At 40.4% G+C, this 21,818-nt stretch overlaps 1 protein-coding gene across 1 annotated transcript in view; it reads right to left on the minus strand.

The window, feature by feature from the left end:
* Positions 1–21,818, minus strand: part of LOC133530292 (uncharacterized) — a 214,746-nt gene that overhangs the window by 113,407 nt on the left and 79,521 nt on the right. The window contains exons 6-7 of the mRNA XM_061868190.1: positions 19,698–19,869; positions 9,378–9,515 (exon numbers count right to left, since the gene is read on the minus strand). Coding sequence (XP_061724174.1) covers positions 9,378–9,515; positions 19,698–19,869 — 310 coding nt within the window. The remainder of the gene's footprint in view (positions 1–9,377; positions 9,516–19,697; positions 19,870–21,818) is intronic.

Consider the following 21,818-nt stretch of genomic DNA (forward strand, 5'->3'; position numbering starts at 1 on the left):
CCCTCGGACCACGAAACCGTAGGCGGTCGCCCACATCGCCCACGCCTAGCGCCGCCTCTGTCAATTTTCAAAGTCTCTTTCTATAATGCTGGATGGTTTTGGAGATTTCTTTGTTTGAACAGGTAGGTATATCCCAATAGTGACCACAATTCTTACTGTCTTAGCAAAGCGAATGTCTCTGACCGTTCTGTTCTACAAGTCGCATTTCCCAATCGATTTTCATGAAATTTAATGAGTTGGTCGGATGACTATCATCTGGGGTTGCGGGTGTCTATGGGCGACGGTAATCTCTTAACATCAGGCAAATCATCTGCTCGTTAAAACTCAGCATCTAGCTACATATACGTAATTTATTTGTCGTTCGTGAGGTCTACAGCTCACAGAGCCACAAATAAATAAATAAAATGAAATATAGGTATGTATATATTTAGATATTGAGTGCGCAGTTTTTTTTTTAATGAGCAAGATTAGTGTGTGAATCACCATATACGCAATAAAACATGCATTCATTCATGAATTACGCCAAATACCTCAAAAAATATGTTTTAGGCAGATGTATTAAAAAAAAAAAAAGATAAAAAAAAAAAAGATTTATTCCGTAGCACGTGTATTGAAATATTAAATCTCTAAAGCGAGTTCCAAACTGAGGGCAATAATAGTTGCTTGACAAAAAGCGATCGTTAATCATCAGGGCATCTGCTAGCTGCCGCGGGCACACGGAGCGCGGGTGCCATTGTAGGTAAAGTCCGTCGCATACGTCCGCGCCAGTGAATAACGCCCATACTACTTTTCGTTAACCCGCTCACCCGGTCCGTGTTACCGCGGTAGCTAGCGGACGCCCTCACAATAAGTAAACATCTGTGTGGGTTTGGAAGGTTGCAGTTAATTACGGTAAGTAATTTTTGCCAATAAAAAAGCAATGTTTTACGTCACTATGACGTAAGTGTTAACATAAATTAAGCAATCATTATTGTTATAATTACTTTAATACAATAATTTTGCAATATCTAAGTTGGCAACTACATTATCAATACTAAAATATCTTAGTACAGTTACAATAGGTATAATCTGAGACATAATTATGTACATGTTTATAAATTATTAAGATAAGATTGAAAACTGATAAATTATGTTCAATTTTTGAACGAGGAAAAAGTTACAGTAAAATAAGGGATTAAGGCAAATAATCTGATATATATTCCTTGCTTTATTTTTTTTCCTACATTAGTATGGAACCAAGTGTAGAAATGTATGTAGGAGTAAGTACTTTTTTTCGACGTCGCTTGTCAGGATTGTACCTTGGCTCGTACTCAGCTAATCCAATGCCCACGGCACGAGATTAACTCTGGGTAGCGCCCAAAATGGGAGGTAGAAAAGGTAGCTCCGGCGGTTCAGGACACGCTCGGTTTCTACCTATCTGTACCTACATTTACGTCTTCATTAGCAATTAATATCATTACCAGCCTATAATTGTATGCCGTCAATTTGCTAGTCCTATACCGATTGGATGCTTCACACGCTTATAATAAGGTTACAGGTGTATTCAAATTTCCTCAACGTTTTCCTTCACCAACAAATAACTAATACCAAATAACATTTCATCTACTCCGAGTAATTTACAGGTATGAGTGTCTTGGGGCATTCCACGAGAATTTTGCTTACGAAATACTTTTACCTTGTATGTCAGTTTACCTCAGTTATATGCGTAAGTTTCGAGGATATGCTGCTAATTTATTAGCCTAGTCATTATCATTATTCATCGCTTTCTCAGCTTTTTCAAAAGTATATAAAGTCCGGTCAATGTGGAGAAGACCGTCTATCACGTTAGAACATCTACAAGCTCTTTCGTCACTTTTAACTCTGCGTTTGTACTCGGACTCCACTTACAAAAGGTCGGTAAAACAGAAGGAGCGAAACATTTCCTTTCTGACTGTGTCCGAGCCAGGTAAATAGATGGGATACTCTTTATTGGCACACGTCACTAAAAGATACAGCTTAAAGAAAAACAATTGATTAAAGATAGGGGCACGTATACAAGTACGATATTTCTTGCCCTATGACGGTCTTTCCAACCAAAAATTTTAGGTACATGTCGATCTTCACCGCATTAACCATATTATAATCATCAATAATAATAATAATTCAGCCTATATGCGTCCCACTGCTGGGCACAGGCCTCATCTCGTGCGCGAGAGGGTTTGAGCTATAGTCCCGACGCTGGCCCAATGCGGGTTGGGGACTTCACATACACCTTTGAATTTATTTGCGGATGTATGCAGGTTTCCTCGCAATGTTTTGCTTCACCGAAAAGCTAGTAGTAAATATCAAATGATATTCCGTACATAAGTTCCGAAAAACTCATTGGTACGATCTAGGATTTCAACCCGTGACCTGATTGAAAGTCGGACGTCAGATCCACTCAGCTTAACCATTAACCATATTAACATTATAAAACAAGTACCTACCTTGCTATCACAACTTTTGTCCTGTTTCCCGCACATCACCTCTCCATTCCTTTTCCCAACCTGCCTCAAAATCATAACCACGTTACACACTATACACAACACTACACTTACACCATATACACTACGCTATACCTCACTGAGCATCGGTACCATAAATTTCCCGTTGTACCACATTATTGACACTGCGCATGATCACTCGTTAAATATTTTGGTCACACTGAGTTGATTCGTTTATCGTTATCAGTGATAGTTATTGCGATATCAGCATACACGCTATCAAAGGGCCGAAAGCGACTTGCCATTGACTGAAAAAAAAATGCAATCCAACCGAGAAACTTATTGAAAGTGATATTAAAGTTCATCTCGAGACAACATTAAATATAAAAACAGACGTCAAAAAAATATACATGAAAAAGAAAAAAAAAAATTATATATCCCGTACTCAATGGCTAGCCTATATCGGAACATATAGCGATGTATCACTTACTCGACTCAAACGTTCAAGCGGCGACGCGTGCGTTAACTTCATCTGCGCAAGCGACTATGAGCGCACTCACAGCCACCTTATTCTGAAACTCACGCGCAATCGTAACAAAAACGTATTGGCTTCGTTCGCTATGTGGTAACTAGATGTGTGGAAGCGGGACGGAGTTATGTTTATATTAAATTCGTATTGAATTTATATTTATGAATAAGGCACAATTTCTGTAGGTCAGACGCCGTTAATGGTGAAGCAAACAACGCGTTGATGTTATTTGCGCTTTTATTTGGATTTTGAGATGTTTAGATTTGGAATTATCGAATGTGTGGTAATGTGTGGGCGTGACACTTTTGAGTTTTTATCGATTCATTAGCAAGTCGTATATCAGGGGCATTCCCGGGATTTTTATTCAGTTGATTAAGTTTCTTAGAACCTGTTTTAAAAAATCTGAGTAAAGTATTGGATAGCTAATTAACAAATAAATTAACTGGCAGATAAAATTACTTTAAGGTATTTATCTACCAGTTAAGCTTATTTAAAGATTGTAAAACGTCAACGATGACAATTCGTCAGATAAGTGACTTATTCAGGACTTTACCTGGACAATGTGAACCAGGCCCTTATACGACAACCACGAACCTCTATCTATTTGATATATAAAACTGTTTCATATTAAAACATAATTAAAATGTTAAAGCTTAATCTCGCGTATAAATAGTAAGTAATAAGAAGTAGACATATTCAATCGTTTTACCATAAAGTAGTATCTTAAAACCCGTATTTTAACGCTATTCGGTATTTAAATGCCTTATTATATGGTATCAACATAATTTATTATTTATAAATCAGTAATATTATTCAATGGTTTTATAAATAGATATAATCTATGCAAATAGGATAAAAACATGCTTGTACAGGAAATTTATTTTATTGCAATATTGTTTAATTTAGTTGGTACAGTCAAGTGTAAAAATATGGGTGTAAGTACACATCTTACTCAAAAATATGTCCCATAGCATCTTATTCCAGTGTAATAAGAGCGTAGTACCATATTTATGAGACGATTCTTTCGATACATATTTTTGCACTTGACTGTACAACTTAGAATTTAAGCACACACTATAATAGAGTAGTTTCATCTATCAAAAATTAAATTATGAAAGTATGTTATTCATGGTCTTCTTAGCCAAGTTTCTTGCCGGTCCCAAATTAGGATACCCTCCTACAATTTATGAGGGATTTAAATTATCTCGGGTCAGGAATGTAAGGTTAGAGCCCGCGTAGCTTTATTTGACGTTCATAAGCTCATATTAATAATGCCTACTTGGAAAATAAAATATCTTATCTTTACCATAAGAAAAACAAATTTTATACGATTTTGTTATAAAAACATGAGTTTATTTTCTAATTTCAACATTAAAATCGTAGTTTTATTATCTGTATGTCACGTGACCGAAAACGTCGACCACCATTTTTTCCTACGAGTGACGTCACTATAGCAGAAACAAGTGTTAAATTGTAAAGCGGCGAAATGTTTGCGTTGCACATTTGAAGTTTCTTTATTAGTGCTATGCTATTATGACATCACGATAATGCCAGCTGCCTTTTAGCGCGAGCATTTATAGTTTAAATTTTAAACAATTTTCGAAATTATATTCGTCAAATAAAAACACCACTTGGCAAGGAAATTTATAAATACGAGGGTCATGCCAAAAGAAATTAGATACTCAAAAGTTACCGACTTTATTCTTTATTACAGCTATCTATTTTTTCGAAGTAGTCACCGTGAACACGTATACACTTTTCCATCCGTCTAAACCACTTAGAAAATACCGATGACCACTCTTCTTTAGATACCTCAGAAATTTCATAATTATACGCAGCCAGGGCATCTTCTTTGTTCTCAAATCGCCTTCCTTTTAATTTTTCTTTAATTTTGGGAAATAAGTAAAAATCGCAAGGGGCTAGGTCGGGGGAATATGGCGGGTGGGGCAAGATAGTCACGTTTTTTGAGCTGAAATAGTCAAGTGTTCTAGCAGAAGTGTGAGGGGCAGCGTTGTCATGGTGCCAGAGCAGGTGCTGAGTTCCCGATTTCGGCCGCTTGTCACACCAAGCTGACAGTACTCTGGGGGCACAAACTGTCACATACCATTCAGAGTTGACTGTCCTTTGATCTTCTAGCACTATCGTAGCAATATGTCCCGTCTTGCAGAAAAATGAGGCAATCATTTGTTTTTGTGTACTTCGGGTTCGGCGACATTTTGTTGGCGTCGGCTCATCTTCAAAACACCATACTGTGGACTGCCGCTTTGTTTCGGGGTCGTAGTTATATAGCCATGTTTCGTCACCTGTAAGTATATCATATACATTTTTTTTCTCGCCAGCGTCGAATTTATCTATCATAAATTTGCACCAATCTACGCGGCGGTCTTTTTGCAAATCGGTGAGTTTGTGCGGCACCCATCTTGAACAACGCTTATGAAGGGCCAGATGATAATGAATTATAGTTTGCAATGCTGCTGATCCAATACCCAGCTCACGCTCGAGCTCTGCATATGTAATTCGTCGGTTCGCACGAACATTTTTTTCCACAGCCTGTACGTTTTCTTGAGTGACTGCGGTTGGCGGCCGTCCGGTCTTCGCCTCATCTTCAAAGGTCTCTCGTCCCCTTTTAAATTCAGCAAACCAATTAAAAACAGTTGCACGTGAACAAGCAGACTCGCCAAAAGTTGAAACTAAAAGTTCAAAACACTCTTGAGGTTTTAAACCTTTTTTAAAATCATAATAAATCATAACACGAAAATCACGTCGAGTGAGCTCCATTGTTGCGAAAATTTCCCTCCAAAATTACCCAGAAAAAAAATAATTAAAAAAGGAATCCTAACATTTTCCGAGTGTTCCATATTTGAATTTATTAGCAAATAACCTACCTTTACAATGGTGTATAACTGGCCAGTATCGATCAAATGACCATAGAGTATCTAACTTCTTTTGGCATGACCCTCGTATTATTGAAAAGAAATGTCGAATAGGCTTTGTACCGCACTCAACGTCCGGAAAGCGACATCTATTATTGACGTAAACTCAACTATTGCCCGTTTGCAGTATATGCTAACTTGCTTCAGCTGGCGCCATTTATTTCGACATATCGCCTTGTCATTTTACTATGGGGTGTAAGTGTAGCTGTGAACGAGTGTCTTTCGCATATTTTTATCGTGCGTTGCCAAATTAAATACTCCAAATACGTATTCAATGTATTAAATACCAACTGTTAGTACAACTACTCACTAACGAGATAGTTAAACAGAAATTGCATGGAAATATAGTTTTTTAATAGCCATTTAATTAACAGTAAGATTCACACTTCATAAGCTTAGTTCGTGTTTAATATATGATTTAAAATTAAAATAAATGTACCCGTTTAAAAGTGTCTTTCTCTTTCTCTTATAGAGGGTATATTAACAAATTTTAAAAACAATACAATACAATACAAATCCTCTTTATTGCACAACATCAAAATAACATTTACAGACAGATACATAATACATGAAGACAGAGTTGACAACAGGCGGTCTTATCGTTAAAGAGCGATCTCTACCAGACAATATTAGTAATAAAGGACTTATTTACGAACAAGTCAATTGACCGAAGCGTCAGCGAAGGTCCCCGTTTTGACTCGGGCAATCTGCTTTCGTATGTCCGGATGTTCTCCTCTACAGGTCGCAATTCTCAACCGACTCTCATGCATTTTTTTTTTTGTCGATCCAAATTTTGGAAATTTTTCACAATGCTAAAATTGGCATAAAGGACTTACACGCGCCAATTGTATCTATGCGTTTAAGATCATTGTGTCTCAACGAACTAAGTATTTTTCACTTTTACAGTTTCTAAGCTTATCGCGTCTAGAGAGCCACCAGTTTATGGTATTTTATTTTCGAGATACACTTTAAATCGTCTGTAATAAACGAAAGGGCCCATGATATTAATATGAATAATTGATTAAGACTTTAGTCAGCTAGATTTGCTGGTCATTTTTCGTAAATCGACATCCATTGTGCCTATTTTGCGTAAAACGAGGTAGCGCTACTCTATCCTCCTCCAGCTCCTCCACAAAACCTAGCAAAGTCTTCTGATTGCTAACTGCCTCCTTCAGTGAGCACAGATTCCCTAGGTATTTGCTCCTGTATACTTCTACCTGTTTTGATTAAGACTTTATTGCTCGACACAATTTAAAAACAAACAAAAACAAGCTAATTAAGCCCTTCCATTGAATGTGAAGTCTTATGTGCATAGATATAAAGTCGATAACCTTTTATCAAAGTTCAAACATTAATAAACAGTATCGGGACAGTTAACACTGATCCTGCCCTTACACAAATCGACCCCAGACGACTCGTAGATAAACTATTAATAACATGGTACATACGAAAATATACCTTGCCGGTATACATTTGAAGTTGGTAATGGTAGTACGCGGCGGTGACCCGGGGCGACATATACGCCCATTTCGTTATAATTATCTGCAGATATAGTAGTGACGTAAAAAGCTCATTAGTTAGATACGTGACTAGCACGCAGTACGTTCCATTTTCAATTCTAATGGTATTTACGCGCGTCGATTAAAAATGAATTCTAATATGTAAGACATTAAGTTCAATATAGATTGCTAATAGAAACGTGAACCAGCTCAAAAAGACACAAGTCACATTACAGATTAAATCTGAATTCAGTCGTAACACCGTGGCATTAGGTCGAAACTGCAACTGGTTTGATTACTTAGGTCTCTAAGCCCGGTTAAGTAATAAAATTATTCTGTGTAAAATGTACCGTAAGTCAGAACCAGTAAGGTCTAGTTTAAGCCGAATCGAATGAAAGCATAGATTAGCGGATTTTTGGGTGTGGAATACAGAGAATTGCTATCAGTGCGTGATTAATGAAAGCGGATTACGTTCCAAATGACACCATTACGATAACAGCCAAATCGGATGACGAAAAATCATCAAAACAAATAGTGGAATAGGAGTGTTATTTTAACACCTATCTAAAAACGTGACACAATTTTTTGTACAAGTCTAGGATCACACTGTATATGATACAAATGTTTTCAAAGGAAAGTTACAGATCAACAAGCGATTAGTTAATCAAACAATAAACATGTGGTAATGCTGTTAGTTATTAATAGATATTTCTACTATAAATAAATACCTACCAAATGATGCAATGCGAATTATTGATTTCACAGACATATTTATTACTCATCGACATTGACCCTAATTCAAATTAGTCCATTTAGTGTTGTGCGTTAAGTACAATAATAATGTCCTATAATATTTAAGTAAAAAACTTGTTCACGACGGCAGTTTCTTGTAGCCTCAAAGCAGGGATGTAACGGATGTGGTTTTATCGAAACCGAAAGCGGATACAGATATTATCGGAACCAGAGACCAAAAACGGAATCGGAACGAAAAAAATGTCTTTGACATCCGATATAACTTCCGATTCAACAGTAACGGAACCAGAATCGAAGCGGATGTGTAATACCAATCGGACCGGAACCGGAGCTCCGTCCGGAAAGTCCCCCCTCAAAGCATAAAGCTTCTAATCTTAGATGTAAGAAAGTCTAATGTCATTTAAAATGTATCGTTTTAATAGCCTGACTTTCTGTCAAGTCAACCCTTCCTGACTTGTCGGTATCAATGCAGCACCCAGAATTTCTCCCTGATTGGCGCGGAGCTCTGGGAGTGGGTTGCACACCAAGTCCGCAATTAACAACCAGCTCTGTGTTGGTAATAGCCAGGCTATGCGGATGTCGCACAAAGTTAAGGTTTTGTCACACTGCAGTGGTCACGAGCGCGGGCGACAGCGGCGAGACGCTACGTCCAAGCGCAAAATGCGTGTGCGACACTTTTTCGTCGCAAACTGGGTTCAGCACCGCATTACGTGTCAAGCGGGAATAACATGATTTGTAACTTGTTCTCGTCGACAGCGAACCTCCTGTACGTTCATGTAGTCTCTGTTATTTTTAGAGCTATCAACACACAACGTGCAAGATTGCCTGTCAACAATCAAAATTAGGACGAAAATCGGAATGATGTCAAGTGTCGTTGAAAAAGAAATTAAATATTCAGAATTAAGATGTGATTTTGTAAATTATTTGCTTTTTTAAGAATACATTCCAAGATATAACCACCCACCACATCTCTTGAATGCAGCTTTTCGTATTTGCCAGTACTAACCTTATAATTTGTACAATCAAGCCGGCTGCTAGCGGCCGCTATGAAGCCAAAGTGGTCGTTTTGTTAATTTCCTAATCTGTCTCTTTCGCACTCACTAAATGATCATAGTGATGGCTTCCCTTTTGCACCGTTCAATTATCTTTAAGCGTCGCTCGACGTTCTAAATCTGTGGTGTGGTATCTGTGGTGTACTGACCTGGTAGCCGCTCCACTGCTGCAGCAGGTGGTGGTGGCAGGCGGCGCAGGCGCGCACGGTGCCGAGCGCGTCCTTGGGCCGCGAGCGCGGCGGCCGCGGGTGCTGCTCGCCGAAGATCGGGAAGTACGGCTGCTTGTTCTGGAATCGTAACGTCATAGGTTAGATGGTTATATTGTGGTTTTAGATAGGAAAGTATTTGTATAAAAGCCCCTTACATGCTAAAGCTTCGGCCGTACAACGCACGCTCCAAGCGTAAGCGCTCGACGCTGAATCCGACCGCCATACATTCGTTAAAAGGAATGTACGACGGTCGGCGTCTACGTCGATCGTGCACGCTCAGAGCGTGCGTTCAGTGGCCCTCGAGCAAGATGGATATAATCCTGATTTTCGCTCCGAAGGAAGTTAAGGATTACATTGAATTTATAATCCCCTGACGCTAACACCACGAAGCGCACGCTCCGAGCGTCATGAATTGGAAAAAACAAATGTATGGTGGTCAACGTCAAGCGTGCAAGACCGTAGCGTCCCGTGGCTCTCGGCTAAGTGAGCAAACTGGAGTATGGCGTGCAACGCAGCGTTTATGTTAAACAAATGTAAGCGTATGCGAGGGACTTTAATGCTCGCCACTCAAATCCCTTGAAAGCTTGATACCACTCTGGACGCCAAGCGACAGACGCTGGCCAATGAGGCCATACCCTAACAGTGTCGAGGATTTATTTTTCCCATACGTAGAACAGCAAGTGCACTCGTTATTCGTGTCTAGAAAATTACTTTATGCTAATTTGAGGATAAGTATTGGTGGAGGCGTGTCGTACTATGCGATGACGAATGTGTTAACACAATTGACAGATATCGTAAAAATATTGGCATAACGGCATTTTTTCGTACATTAGGTATGGGTGCAAAATTTACACTGTTTATCATACTAATAGCAATACACGAAACTGGCCGGTTGTAGATTTTATAGAATAGTACCTGAATTAATTTTTTTATCGAATTAGTTTCTATCCTTTACTTTTCTTTACAAATACAATACAAATACAACAACAAATACAAATCTGCACACATCAAGAGTAATAACACAAAGAATACATACAGACAGAAGCAAACATCACCAGGCGATCCTTAGTACTTATGATGGTAGTACATTGTGTATTAAGGGCGGTAAACTAGAATTTACGAACGAGTGTGAGTTTAATTTAATTAACAGTGCATAATTAATTTCAATTACATAATGTTTTTCATTACACTTGTGCGAAAAAAAGGAGAAAAAATATAACTTCAGCCTAATTACAGCCCTCGCCCTCCAGACGTACATTACAGCCTTCGGTCGAAATTAAGTTTTTTACGGACCGCATCACCTACGTATAATTACACCTTTTAACGAGCAAGTGGTAGAAAAAAAATACAAGTGCTTTCATAGCAAGTTGGAAATCTCTCGTACATTTTTAATGTCAGTTACAATCACGAGGTTAAACTGATAACGCTTAGGTTAGACGTTACCGGATCTCGTACCAAAGCGGCTTTACACACACGCTAAGTCGATCTAGATAGCTTGTTAAATTAATTAGTCTAATTAACCGGACTGTTCAGAAAACTATGACCTTTGGATAGTTTGGGTAACGTAAAATGAGGCAACTTGTCATCCCGCGACGGAATGAAACTTGACCATATTGTAATATACACACACAGTCACACACATATGGGAAGCATATTTGGAAAAATACCGCACAGTACAAGTTAAAACAAGTTACTGCAAATAATAACAGTTGAAAATCAAATCACGAACCTACACGAAACTACAATAAAAATAGATTCTTCTTCTATTGATTAATTTGTCTACAGATAAATTTCTTGCCTTATTTTTGTGTCCGTGTCCAATCCAGCCTGTACACCAGCAGGTGTATGATGGATGATTTTATCCACGTGATAAAATAACCGCCACTTTTTAACACCACGCGATTGAAAGTGACGGATGGATGCTTTATCACGCAGTCAAGTGGACAACAGCGACCATCATAACCATATAGCAAAGTGACCTTTGCCCGATCGACCTCTAGTATCATGTTTGTTCGTTGCGTATCCATCAGATATCGGTCCTGTTTTCTTGCCTTATTTCTGTAACTGTCCAATCCACCCTTTATAATTATATCAACAATACACGTGACTTTCGACCTGTAGGGTCGTGTTTGTCCGTCGTAAACACTCGGGTCGAAGGGCAGCCGATATCCATCCGATATGTTTACGGGTCGTAAGGTTCGCTTATGTGACTGATAGCCCGCTACATATGGACTGTATTATCGTAGACAGAAATAACCGATCATTCGTAAGCTTTATTGCAATGACATAGGGTCTATGGTCCGTTAAGATTGCTGTTGTTAGTATTAAACGTAAGTAGTTTTATGAAGGCCTGTTCAGAGAAAGTTGAGAAAACTGTGCCGCCGTAGGCTGCATTTCCTAGAGATATGAGAGGATGCGTAGCGAGATGTGTGAACCAATAGAATCACTAGACGCTGATCGAGTAAAGGAAATAAAGTAAAGTTCTCATTGTATATCGTCCGAAGTTGGATCTAATGAATAAAAAAAATTGACTATATCTATCTGGGATCTATTGGTTAGATCTTTAGAGAATTCCTTACTCATCTAAGCACATCTCTGGTGGAAACGGATCCTTAAATTGGTGAGATTTACAAAGATAATCTCCGTCCGTGCGTTTAGAAGTTTTTTATTGTGCTATGTTTCTTGGTATGAATTCGTCCCGCCTTCCGAATATCATTTTATACCTTTAAATATTCTTGTATATATATATATATATATATATATATATATATATATATATATATATATATATATATATATATATATACAGGGTGATTCATGAGACGTGAGCTGGACTAAGACTACACAATCAGTAAATGTTAATGAATCGTTCACCATCATATTTAAGTAAAACAATCACGCTTTTTATCTGTTATTTAACTTTTTCTTAAGGACAAATTTGATTATCTACAATCATGGACACCCTACAACAATTAATTAACAAAGATAAAACCTCTTTAACCGTTATGACAGCACTTTGATTATGAAGAAAATAAAATGTCACACTTGAGTGAGATACGATTTTATAAAAGTAACCACACTCCGATGACATTCAATTTGTCACTTATTATGGATAAAACAAAGAGGGTGACCATAAATATCGTAAATAAAATAAAACTCTTTTTTTTGAACAGTAAAAATTAAATTAACGTTAATCTCACAAATACTGGTACGAAAAAGTTGCTGATAATTTACCGAATATGCAGGCTTGATCCCGCTCACGTCTCCTGAATCATCCTGTATATATATTTCTGTGATCTCGGAAACGGCTCTAACGATTTCGCTGAAATTTGATATATGGGGGTTTTTGGGGGTATACAATCTATCTAGATTATTCTTATGTTTGGGAAAATGCGTGTTTTCGAGTTTTCATGTGTTTTTCTTTCGACGCAGAATATGGTCGCTAATTTCGTGTTGCCGGCCACTGTCCGTCTGGTCCAGCGGGTTAAGACGCGGACTGCTAAACGAGTGTTACGGGTTCGAATCTCGCCCGGTGACTAACTTTTTTTTTTTTTTTTTATATGTTCAAGTTTATATATAATTTTTTAATTTTTATTGTTTTAGACAAGTTTAATTTAGTAAAAAAATGTAGTTAAGATTATCACCTATACACCACCATATTACATTTTCGTATTCCTTTGAATTTGTTTGTATTAGTCTTGAGAAATTTGACAGTATGTACTCTATTAGATGATAGCTGCCATATTGAACGTTGAGCGTTGGCTGTGTTCACTGCAAGCTGCCCTAAATATAACCACCCACCATAGAATCGTGATCATGTAGAGTCGAACATAAAAAAAACATTAGTTCGTTTACGATCAAATTCATCAATATTTTGAATATGGTTGCGAAATTCCTGTTTATGCGATAGCATTAGAGTATGCGATATGACTAGCAAAATAAGTAATAGTAAATAAAATAATTAGATACATTATGTAACCGGATATTTGCAGTATAAAATTTACGAGTACATTTTCGAGAAACGTGACACTAATGAAATGAACTAACATGTTTTTTCCAGACATAATGAACACACGATTTACCCAACGCGCTAATAAATAAATAAAATAAATACTATAGGACATTATTACACAAATTGACTAAGCCCCGCAGTAAGCTCAAGAAAACTTGTGTTGTGGGTACTCAGACAACGATATATATAATATATCAAAACGATATACATAATGAGCTATAACGCAAAATCTTCATGATATTTGGCATGAAAGTATAAAATATACCGAAATATGGTTTTATTTCTGTTTTAATTAGCTACAAGCTTTTGGATATACTTAATGATGAGGGAGAATTTAACTTGTTAAAATGAGTCAATAGTGCAAACAGGTTGAATAAAAAAAAATGACAACAAAAACATTTGTCTTTCTTGCACTGCGTCTACTAAAATATAACCCCACTACACTTGTAAGTCAAAGACCAAGAGTTCGATGTCCCTCCTGAATAAGCATATTATCCTACACAATAGTAGTATCCGGTTGTATGGCTATCACTATCAGTTGTAAAACTCAGTTGCGGCTGGTTGTAACTGTTCACAGGACATCGCGATTAGCTGACTGTTTGTGATCTCTATTGAAACGAGATAAGGTGTAGTTTAATAAAACCCCACTATTTAGGCGCATAGCACACTGCATCCGATTCGACGTGCGAGCGGGGTGTAGCTATAATACGGGCATAGTGTTGTCTCGCTCAAATATTAGCAACGTGCGAATCGGACGCAGTATGCCATGCGCCATAGGTCAAATACCGAGAGTTCTCTGTCCGACCTCCTGAATAAGCATGTCCTATCCTACACAATAGTATCCGGTTGTACGCATATCACTATCAGTTGTAAACCTCAGTTGCAACCGGCTGTAACTGGTCACAGGACATCGCGGTTAGCTAATCGTTTGTGAACTCTATTGAAACGAGATAAGGTATTTTGTACGTTGAGCTTATTGTTGTTTATATGCTAACACGATGCGTCACTACTCTGTTTAACTGCGGTTTTGTGAATTCTACTTTATTTAGGTGGAGGATGGTTTAATATTGAAAAGGCAAATTTTGAGCCTGTTTTTTTCTTGTTGTTACTTTAGAATAATGAATGATTTCCACTAATACAGTTTTATTTATAGAATTTATTTGTGTATAACATTTCGATTGCGTAGTAATAGTAGTAATGTATAGTATAGCGTTTCGTTTAATTATACTTATATTTTATATTATGTAATGGCTTGAAAAATTGGGACATATAATTATATGGTTAACATTATAGGAAAAATTAAGTTTTGTTCAGTCTTAAGGGATATGCAATTTAGATCTCGCGTGAACTCGAACGTACGTATATTTTGCGAGATTCAATCTCGTCGGCAGGAAATCTAGATTTTCGCAACCTTGGTCGAAATCTCGATTAATATTCTCGAACGAGATTGAAAGAACGTGTGTAAATTACTTCGGTTTGAGTAATATTTTTGAGCTTAACATTCATATTATTCAAGCAGTGATACTGCGTGCGTTAACTGACGACAAGAGTGCTGTGGAATCTCGAAAACCTGGCGGTCGAGATCTCGTAACACCCAATTTCAATACCGGGCTACAACCGCGAAAATCGAAGTTCGTCAATTGCGGGCATTTTTCTCTGTCACTCTAATTACGTATTAGTGAGAGTAAAAGAGAAAGATCCCCGCAATTTGCGAATTTCGGTTTTCGCGGTAGGCCCCCAGATTTTACGCGCAAGATCTCGAATCGCCAATCTTGGTTCGAGATTACATTCCGTATGAGATTACAGCTGTCGGTGCTATTTTACTGATTCGTTCAATTGCGTAGATGCAACACGTGTAAAGAAATGTGACATTGTTAAAAGAAGTGCAACGTGCAGTATAATTATACTAGCAGCTCTTAACTGGACCACAAGTGGACTTTATATATTTCCAGTAAGGTTTACAAAATGACAGTTAATCGTCGACGGTTGAGATCAGTAGCAGTGAAGCATCATGTTATCTGCCACGCGAATCGCTTATTAGTGATGGATCCGGCCGATTATACTATTTTCAGACAAAATCTATCTTAGGATAAAACACGTGAAGACTAGACAGTAATAATCGCAGCTCCATAGAAAAAATATAACGCTCTCGCGCAATGCTCGTTTTTACGCCGGATTTGAGTAAAATGAGCGTTGAGTTTATGTAGGAAACTTGTAAAATGTAACATCGGCACACACGTTTAGCAATATGAGCAAAGAAAACTATGAATAAATCGAATATGAGTAATTTGAATGCCAAACAAAACAAAATTGGCCACATCACGCAGAACTATCCTGTCCTACGCATAACAACCGTAACGGGCTATGTTAAACCAGGACTATACACTACGATACGATAATTTAGAATTTGTTGAATAAAATAAAATAAAGAGGATATTCGGTTACTATCCGGCCCATATTTTAATATCCAGGCGGGTAGCAGATAGTGATGTACTATCCGGCCGGATACCGAATAGTAAATTTAATTGATTTTGGGGACTACAAATTGAATTTAAAAAACAATCACGGTCATAATCTAAGAAGTTTATATTATTTTAAAAATCCACTCGTAAACATTTGCATAACACAAGATTTTTTTTTTTTATACCGCGTCGGTGGCAAACAAGCATATGGCCCGCCTGATGGTGAGCAGTCACCATAGTCTGCTTACGCCTGCAACTCCAGAGGTGTTACATGCGCGTGGCCTACCCTTTAAAAACCATGTATACTCCTTTTTTGAAGAACCCCATACTGTAGCCCCTCGGGAATACCTCGGCAGGGAGCTCATTCCACATCCGGAGCTTTCGCGGGAGGAAATTCCTCTTACACCGCACAGTACGCGACCATTTAGGTTCTAGGGTGTGAGGATGAACACCCTGCCGACGGCGAGCGGTGCGGTGATAGAAAACGGCCTTTGGCATCATATCAAACAATTCTTAAGAGCATAGCCCATTGTACAAGCGGTAGAACACACACAAGGAGGCAAAGTCTCTCCTTAGACTTAAAGGTTCAATGCCGATTTTAAAATTATTTTCCTACTCCTCTACTGTTATCGGTCATTTATGCATTCATTAACACGAATATAAGAACATACATAAAAGATTTCAAGAAAAGTCTATATTGTCTATTCCTCATAAAAGCTCTTGTGCTTTTATAAGCTATAACGTTACTGCGATTAATGGCTACCAACCTAATAAAACCAAAACGAATACAGTTTTAAACTAAGTGCATTGCTGCCAACTTACAAAATATTCATTTGGTTGCATAGTAAAAATAATTACTTCATAAGTCAGAAACACGCATGTGACACCCGTAATATACCAACACCCATAGACTACGAAGACCGCTTAGCGTTGCTTGTTAGTCTCCGTAGGCTACGGTGACCAAAATTGAGAAAAAACTGTCCAAAAAATTAATTTAGCAAGTAGCAAATACCAGGGCCTCATGAGTTACGAGGAGGTGTCGCCGACCGGCCGGCCGCGGCCCGGGGCGGGCCGGGCGCGTAACAAGGTATGCTCGCGCGTCTTGGCTATATACTTTTGCTGTAATTTGTTTACCTAAATTAAGATTTATTTTTGTTGACTCGCAGGAAAAATATTGTATGCAACGTTGTATAAGTAGGTCAAAAAATTCTCGTGGCGTATTCCTTTACAATGTTCGCCTACGCCTTCGGCTCCGGCTCACATTGTAACTCACGCCACTCGCCTTTTTTGACCCTTCTTATACAACTGTTGCATAAAATACTATTGTCTATAGCAAAATACGCGAGCGCACGTATATTATAAACGAAGTTGCTCCGTAATGAAATGATGAAACTCGTTTCGAATCTAGAAACGAGTCCGCGCGAACATTTACTACGAAAAAGGTCAAAATCTGGACGACGCGCCCCGGCAAAACCCAAAACGTTCCGCCAGCCAAATATTCGGCTAACGGTCAGGCCGAATATCCGGTATCCGGCAAACTATCCGTGACATCTCTAAAAATAATTAATTGAGTTTTCAAATAGTTATTACGGTTATTATGCATGTAGTAGTTTCTCATCGTAAAACTCTGTAAACGAATTTCGTTCACTTACTCAATCGTAACATTTTCCGTAATAACAAGCTATCTGCTATCTCAACCATCCAACTCAAACAGGAAACGGCATGCTGGCTAGGCATATTATTGATAATTATCTGGTAGACACTTAAATTCAGAAAAATCGTATGGGTCAGGTTTCTAACTTACGATCTCCGAGTTGTAGACGACGAAGCGTACGCCTGAACTCGCTCACGTCAAAATATTTGGGTCGCAAAATAAGATCAAGCTCACAATGAAACTATTATCTCAACTTTTACAATATTCGCGCGACTAATTAGGTTAAAACATAATAAAAAATAACTCATTAAAAGGTAATCTGAAGTTATCACGAGTGCATGCTGCAGCATTGTCTTTAATTGAGAGAAATAGTTACGATATTTAATCGTAATATGAAACGACAAGAGCTACGATTAGTGCCATCTACCGAGAAGCGGCGAAACTACGACAAGTTTGATCGGTAACAGATATGCGAGTTTCGTGACGCAGTGACAGAATTTGTGTCTTCGTCAAAGATAATTTGAAATAGAGGTGTATTGTCAAAGAAAACATTGTAGCGACGTAAATTTACTGCCATCTTTCGACACATAATTCACTTTTAGAACGCCATTTGACATCCTTATTTTTTCACTGATATGTATTAAATTTTTTTGTATACTACGTCGGTGGCAAACAAGCACACGGCCCGCCTGATGGTAAGCAGTCTCCGTAGCCTATGTACGCATGCAACTCCAGAGGAGTCACATGCGCGTTGCAGACCCTTACATCCCCCCCCCCGCGTTGAACTCTGGCAACCTTACTCACCGGCAGGAACACAACACTATGAGTAGGGTCTAGTGTTATTTGGCTACCTCTCTTTTGGACGTAGTTTAAGGACGTACCCGGGTCCAATCCGGGTCAATTTGTTAAATATCAAAAAACTACACCATCTAATAGATCAGCGAGATCGTTTCGAGCGATAGCGCCATAACCTTTAGGTAGTGCCCGGTAAGGTGGCGCTACTTTCTGATATTTACCCTTTTTCACTAGGGCCACAGAAATATGCATCTTACTTACTTACTTCACTGGGTCAGTGACCCAAACAGGATCTTGGCCTCTGACACAAGAGAGCGCCACTCTACGCTGTCCTGCGCCACTTCACGCCAGTGGGTACTCCGAGGGCGGACAGGTCTTTCAGAGCTTCGTCACTCCCGCGGTATCTGGGACGCCCAGACGAACTACGCATCTACCAACTGTTTTTCAAGGTGTGTGGGTGTGACTCAATATTTTCTGAGTGGGACTTAACAATAACAACAGAAGTTACTCGATCTGTGGCCACACTTTTTTGTCCTTCCTCTGCGACAGTTACTTACGTATTTGTTCTTCGACTCCTTAATATGAAGATTTCAGTATCCGCGCTTAGGTATACCTTTTCGTCGCCGTACGTTTACGTAGCACACCTCCTGAGTTTTAGTCCGACGTTCAAACAGGGTCATTGTATGAAATTACCCGTTAACCCAGTGTCAAATTGTACTGGTAACCAATTAACCATGGTTAACCCCTGGTTAGTAGGAAGGTGCAAGTGGCGCATAGTCTATGTCAGTGGCAAACTTGTAGACACAGGGTTAATGTACCATATTCTCCTTATCGGGCAGTTGTACAGAAATAGTACATTACTATAGAGGACGAGAAACGAAGAGTTGCAGGCCAAGAAGGTATAGACGGCCGAGCGTAGCGAGGCCGAATAGGCAGGCGCGGCTGGCAACCCCGTTTCTCGCCGAGATTTGTATAATGCTTTTCTCAAACTTGCAATGAAATAATAATAAAAAAAAATTGGATGATAATGATTGTTTTATGCCCTAATGTTATAGATTATTCAGTGCGTCGGGTTCCAAACGGGAACGCGAATTTGATTATTTTTGCGCTACGACGCACGGCTTAGGAGATACAGCCCTATAAAGATTTCTGCATGACTTATTATGCTTATAGGTTTTTCGAGGTTGAATGCCTAGACGTGGCCTAATTTGACGTTTAAAAACAAAATTCCTTTACATGTCATCTTCACTCATCGCACCTGATATGTGCTATTTCCGGACCTAATTTGAAGTAAGTAATGTCAAAATTTCATTACAAGTTTGAGAAAAATGACTTACGTTTTTGTCCTTCGGCTCCTTAGTGTGTAGATTACAGAGCGTCCCGCGCTTGTACTCGTCGCCGCACACGTAGCACACCTCCGTCATGGAGTTCTTGTCCGGCATCGACAGGTCGAGGATGTCGCGGTCGGAGCTGGAGTTGGAGTTGCCCGAGTACACGGAAACGGTCGATCTGGAACACGGTACAATAACGTGAACGGACGATTTCGGTGTAGAAATGTTAACGTGTAGATACGAACAGGTTATAGAGAGATATCTAAAATGTCTTGTGACTGGAGAACGAAGTCCAATGGTTTTATGGTCGCCTAGGAATCAAAATGGTTGAATTGAATGTACATGTCTCGCTCGAATCGCGCGATATCTTTGGAAATGGCTAAGGATGGTACTCCACCCGTCCAATTTCTTTGTCCGATATGCATTGGCGTCTTACTTTCTGATTACAAATACAATACAAATAATTTATTGAAAAAAGTATAGTACAGTGGCAGCACTTAAAGACTTAGGATTTAGGATAACACAATAAAAATGTTATCACCTTAACAAAATAACTTATATAAGTATTCTATATCAAAGTACAGTAAGTAATCATTTTACGACTATTAGTAAGTTCTCTGTATCATCGTATGTCATATTTTGAAGGGCGCGTCGTGGAGTATTCTTTCATAATTACATCATTAAGCAAAATGTGAGATGCAAATACACACAGCAAGAAATTGGACAGGTGGAATACCATCCTAAAGGAATCGACAGTGTAGATATACGTTCCGTTTAGCTTTTGATTGGTAGGTAAACCTGTATGTATGCAGTGCCACACTCACCGCACGGCGTCGAGGTAGCCCGCGGTCTCGGAGGCGCCGGAGTGCTGCGAGCCGACGGAGATGACGGACGGGTCGGCTGTGTCCTCCCCCTGTATGTATGCAGTGCCACACTCACCGCACGGCGTCGAGGTAGCCCGCGGTCTCGGAGGCGCCGGAGTGCTGCGAGCCGACGGAGATGACGGACGGGTCGGCTGTGTCCTCCCCCTGTATGTATGCAGTGCCACACTCACCGCACGGCGTCGAGGTAGCCCGCGGTCTCGGAGGCGCCGGAGTGCTGCGAGCCGACGGAGATGACGGACGGGTCGGCTGTGTCCTCCCCCTGTATGTATGCAGTGCCACACTCACCGCACGGCGTCGAGGTAGCCCGCGGTCTCGGAGGCGCCGGAGTGCTGCGAGCCGACGGAGATGACGGACGGATCGGCTGTGTCCTCCCCCTGTATGTATACAGTGCCACACTCACCGCACGGCGTCGAGGTAGCCCGCGGTCTCGGAGGCGCCGGAGTGCTGCGAGCCGACGGAGATGACGGACGGGTCGGCTGTGTCCTCCCCCTGTATGTATGCAGTGCCACACTCACCGCACGGCGTCGAGGTAGCCCGCGGTCTCGGAGGCGCCGGAGTGCTGCGAGCCGACGGAGATGACGGACGGGTCGGCTGTGTCCTCCCCCTGTATGTATGCAGTGCCACACTCACCGCACGGCGTCGAGGTAGCCCGCGGTCTCGGAGGCGCCGGAGTGCTGCGAGCCGACGGAGATGACGGACGGGTCGGCTGTGTCCTCCCCCTGTATGTATGCAGTGCCACACTCACCGCACGGCGTCGAGGTAGCCCGCGGTCTCGGAGGCGCCGGAGTGCTGCGAGCCGACGGAGATGACGGACGGGTCGGCTGTGTCCTCCCCCTGTATGTATGCAGTGCCACACTCACCGCACGGCGTCGAGGTAGCCCGCGGTCTCGGAGGCGCCGGAGTGCTGCGAGCCGACGGAGATGACGGACGGGTCGGCTGTGTCCTCCCCCTGTATGTATGCAGTGCCACACTCACCGCACGGCGTCGAGGTAGCCCGCGGTCTCGGAGGCGCCGGAGTGCTGCGAGCCGACGGAGATGACGGACGGGTCGGCTGTGTCCTCCCCCTGTATGTATGCAGTGCCACACTCACCGCACGGCGTCGAGGTAGCCCGCGGTCTCGGAGGCGCCGGAGTGCTGCGAGCCGACGGAGATGACGGACGGGTCGGCTGTGTCCTCCCCCTGTATGTATGCAGTGCCACACTCACCGCACGGCGTCGAGGTAGCCCGCGGTCTCGGAGGCGCC

Source organism: Cydia pomonella, chromosome 22 (assembly GCF_033807575.1).
Source record: "Cydia pomonella isolate Wapato2018A chromosome 22, ilCydPomo1, whole genome shotgun sequence".
Classification (NCBI taxonomy): Eukaryota; Metazoa; Arthropoda; class Insecta; order Lepidoptera; family Tortricidae; genus Cydia; species Cydia pomonella.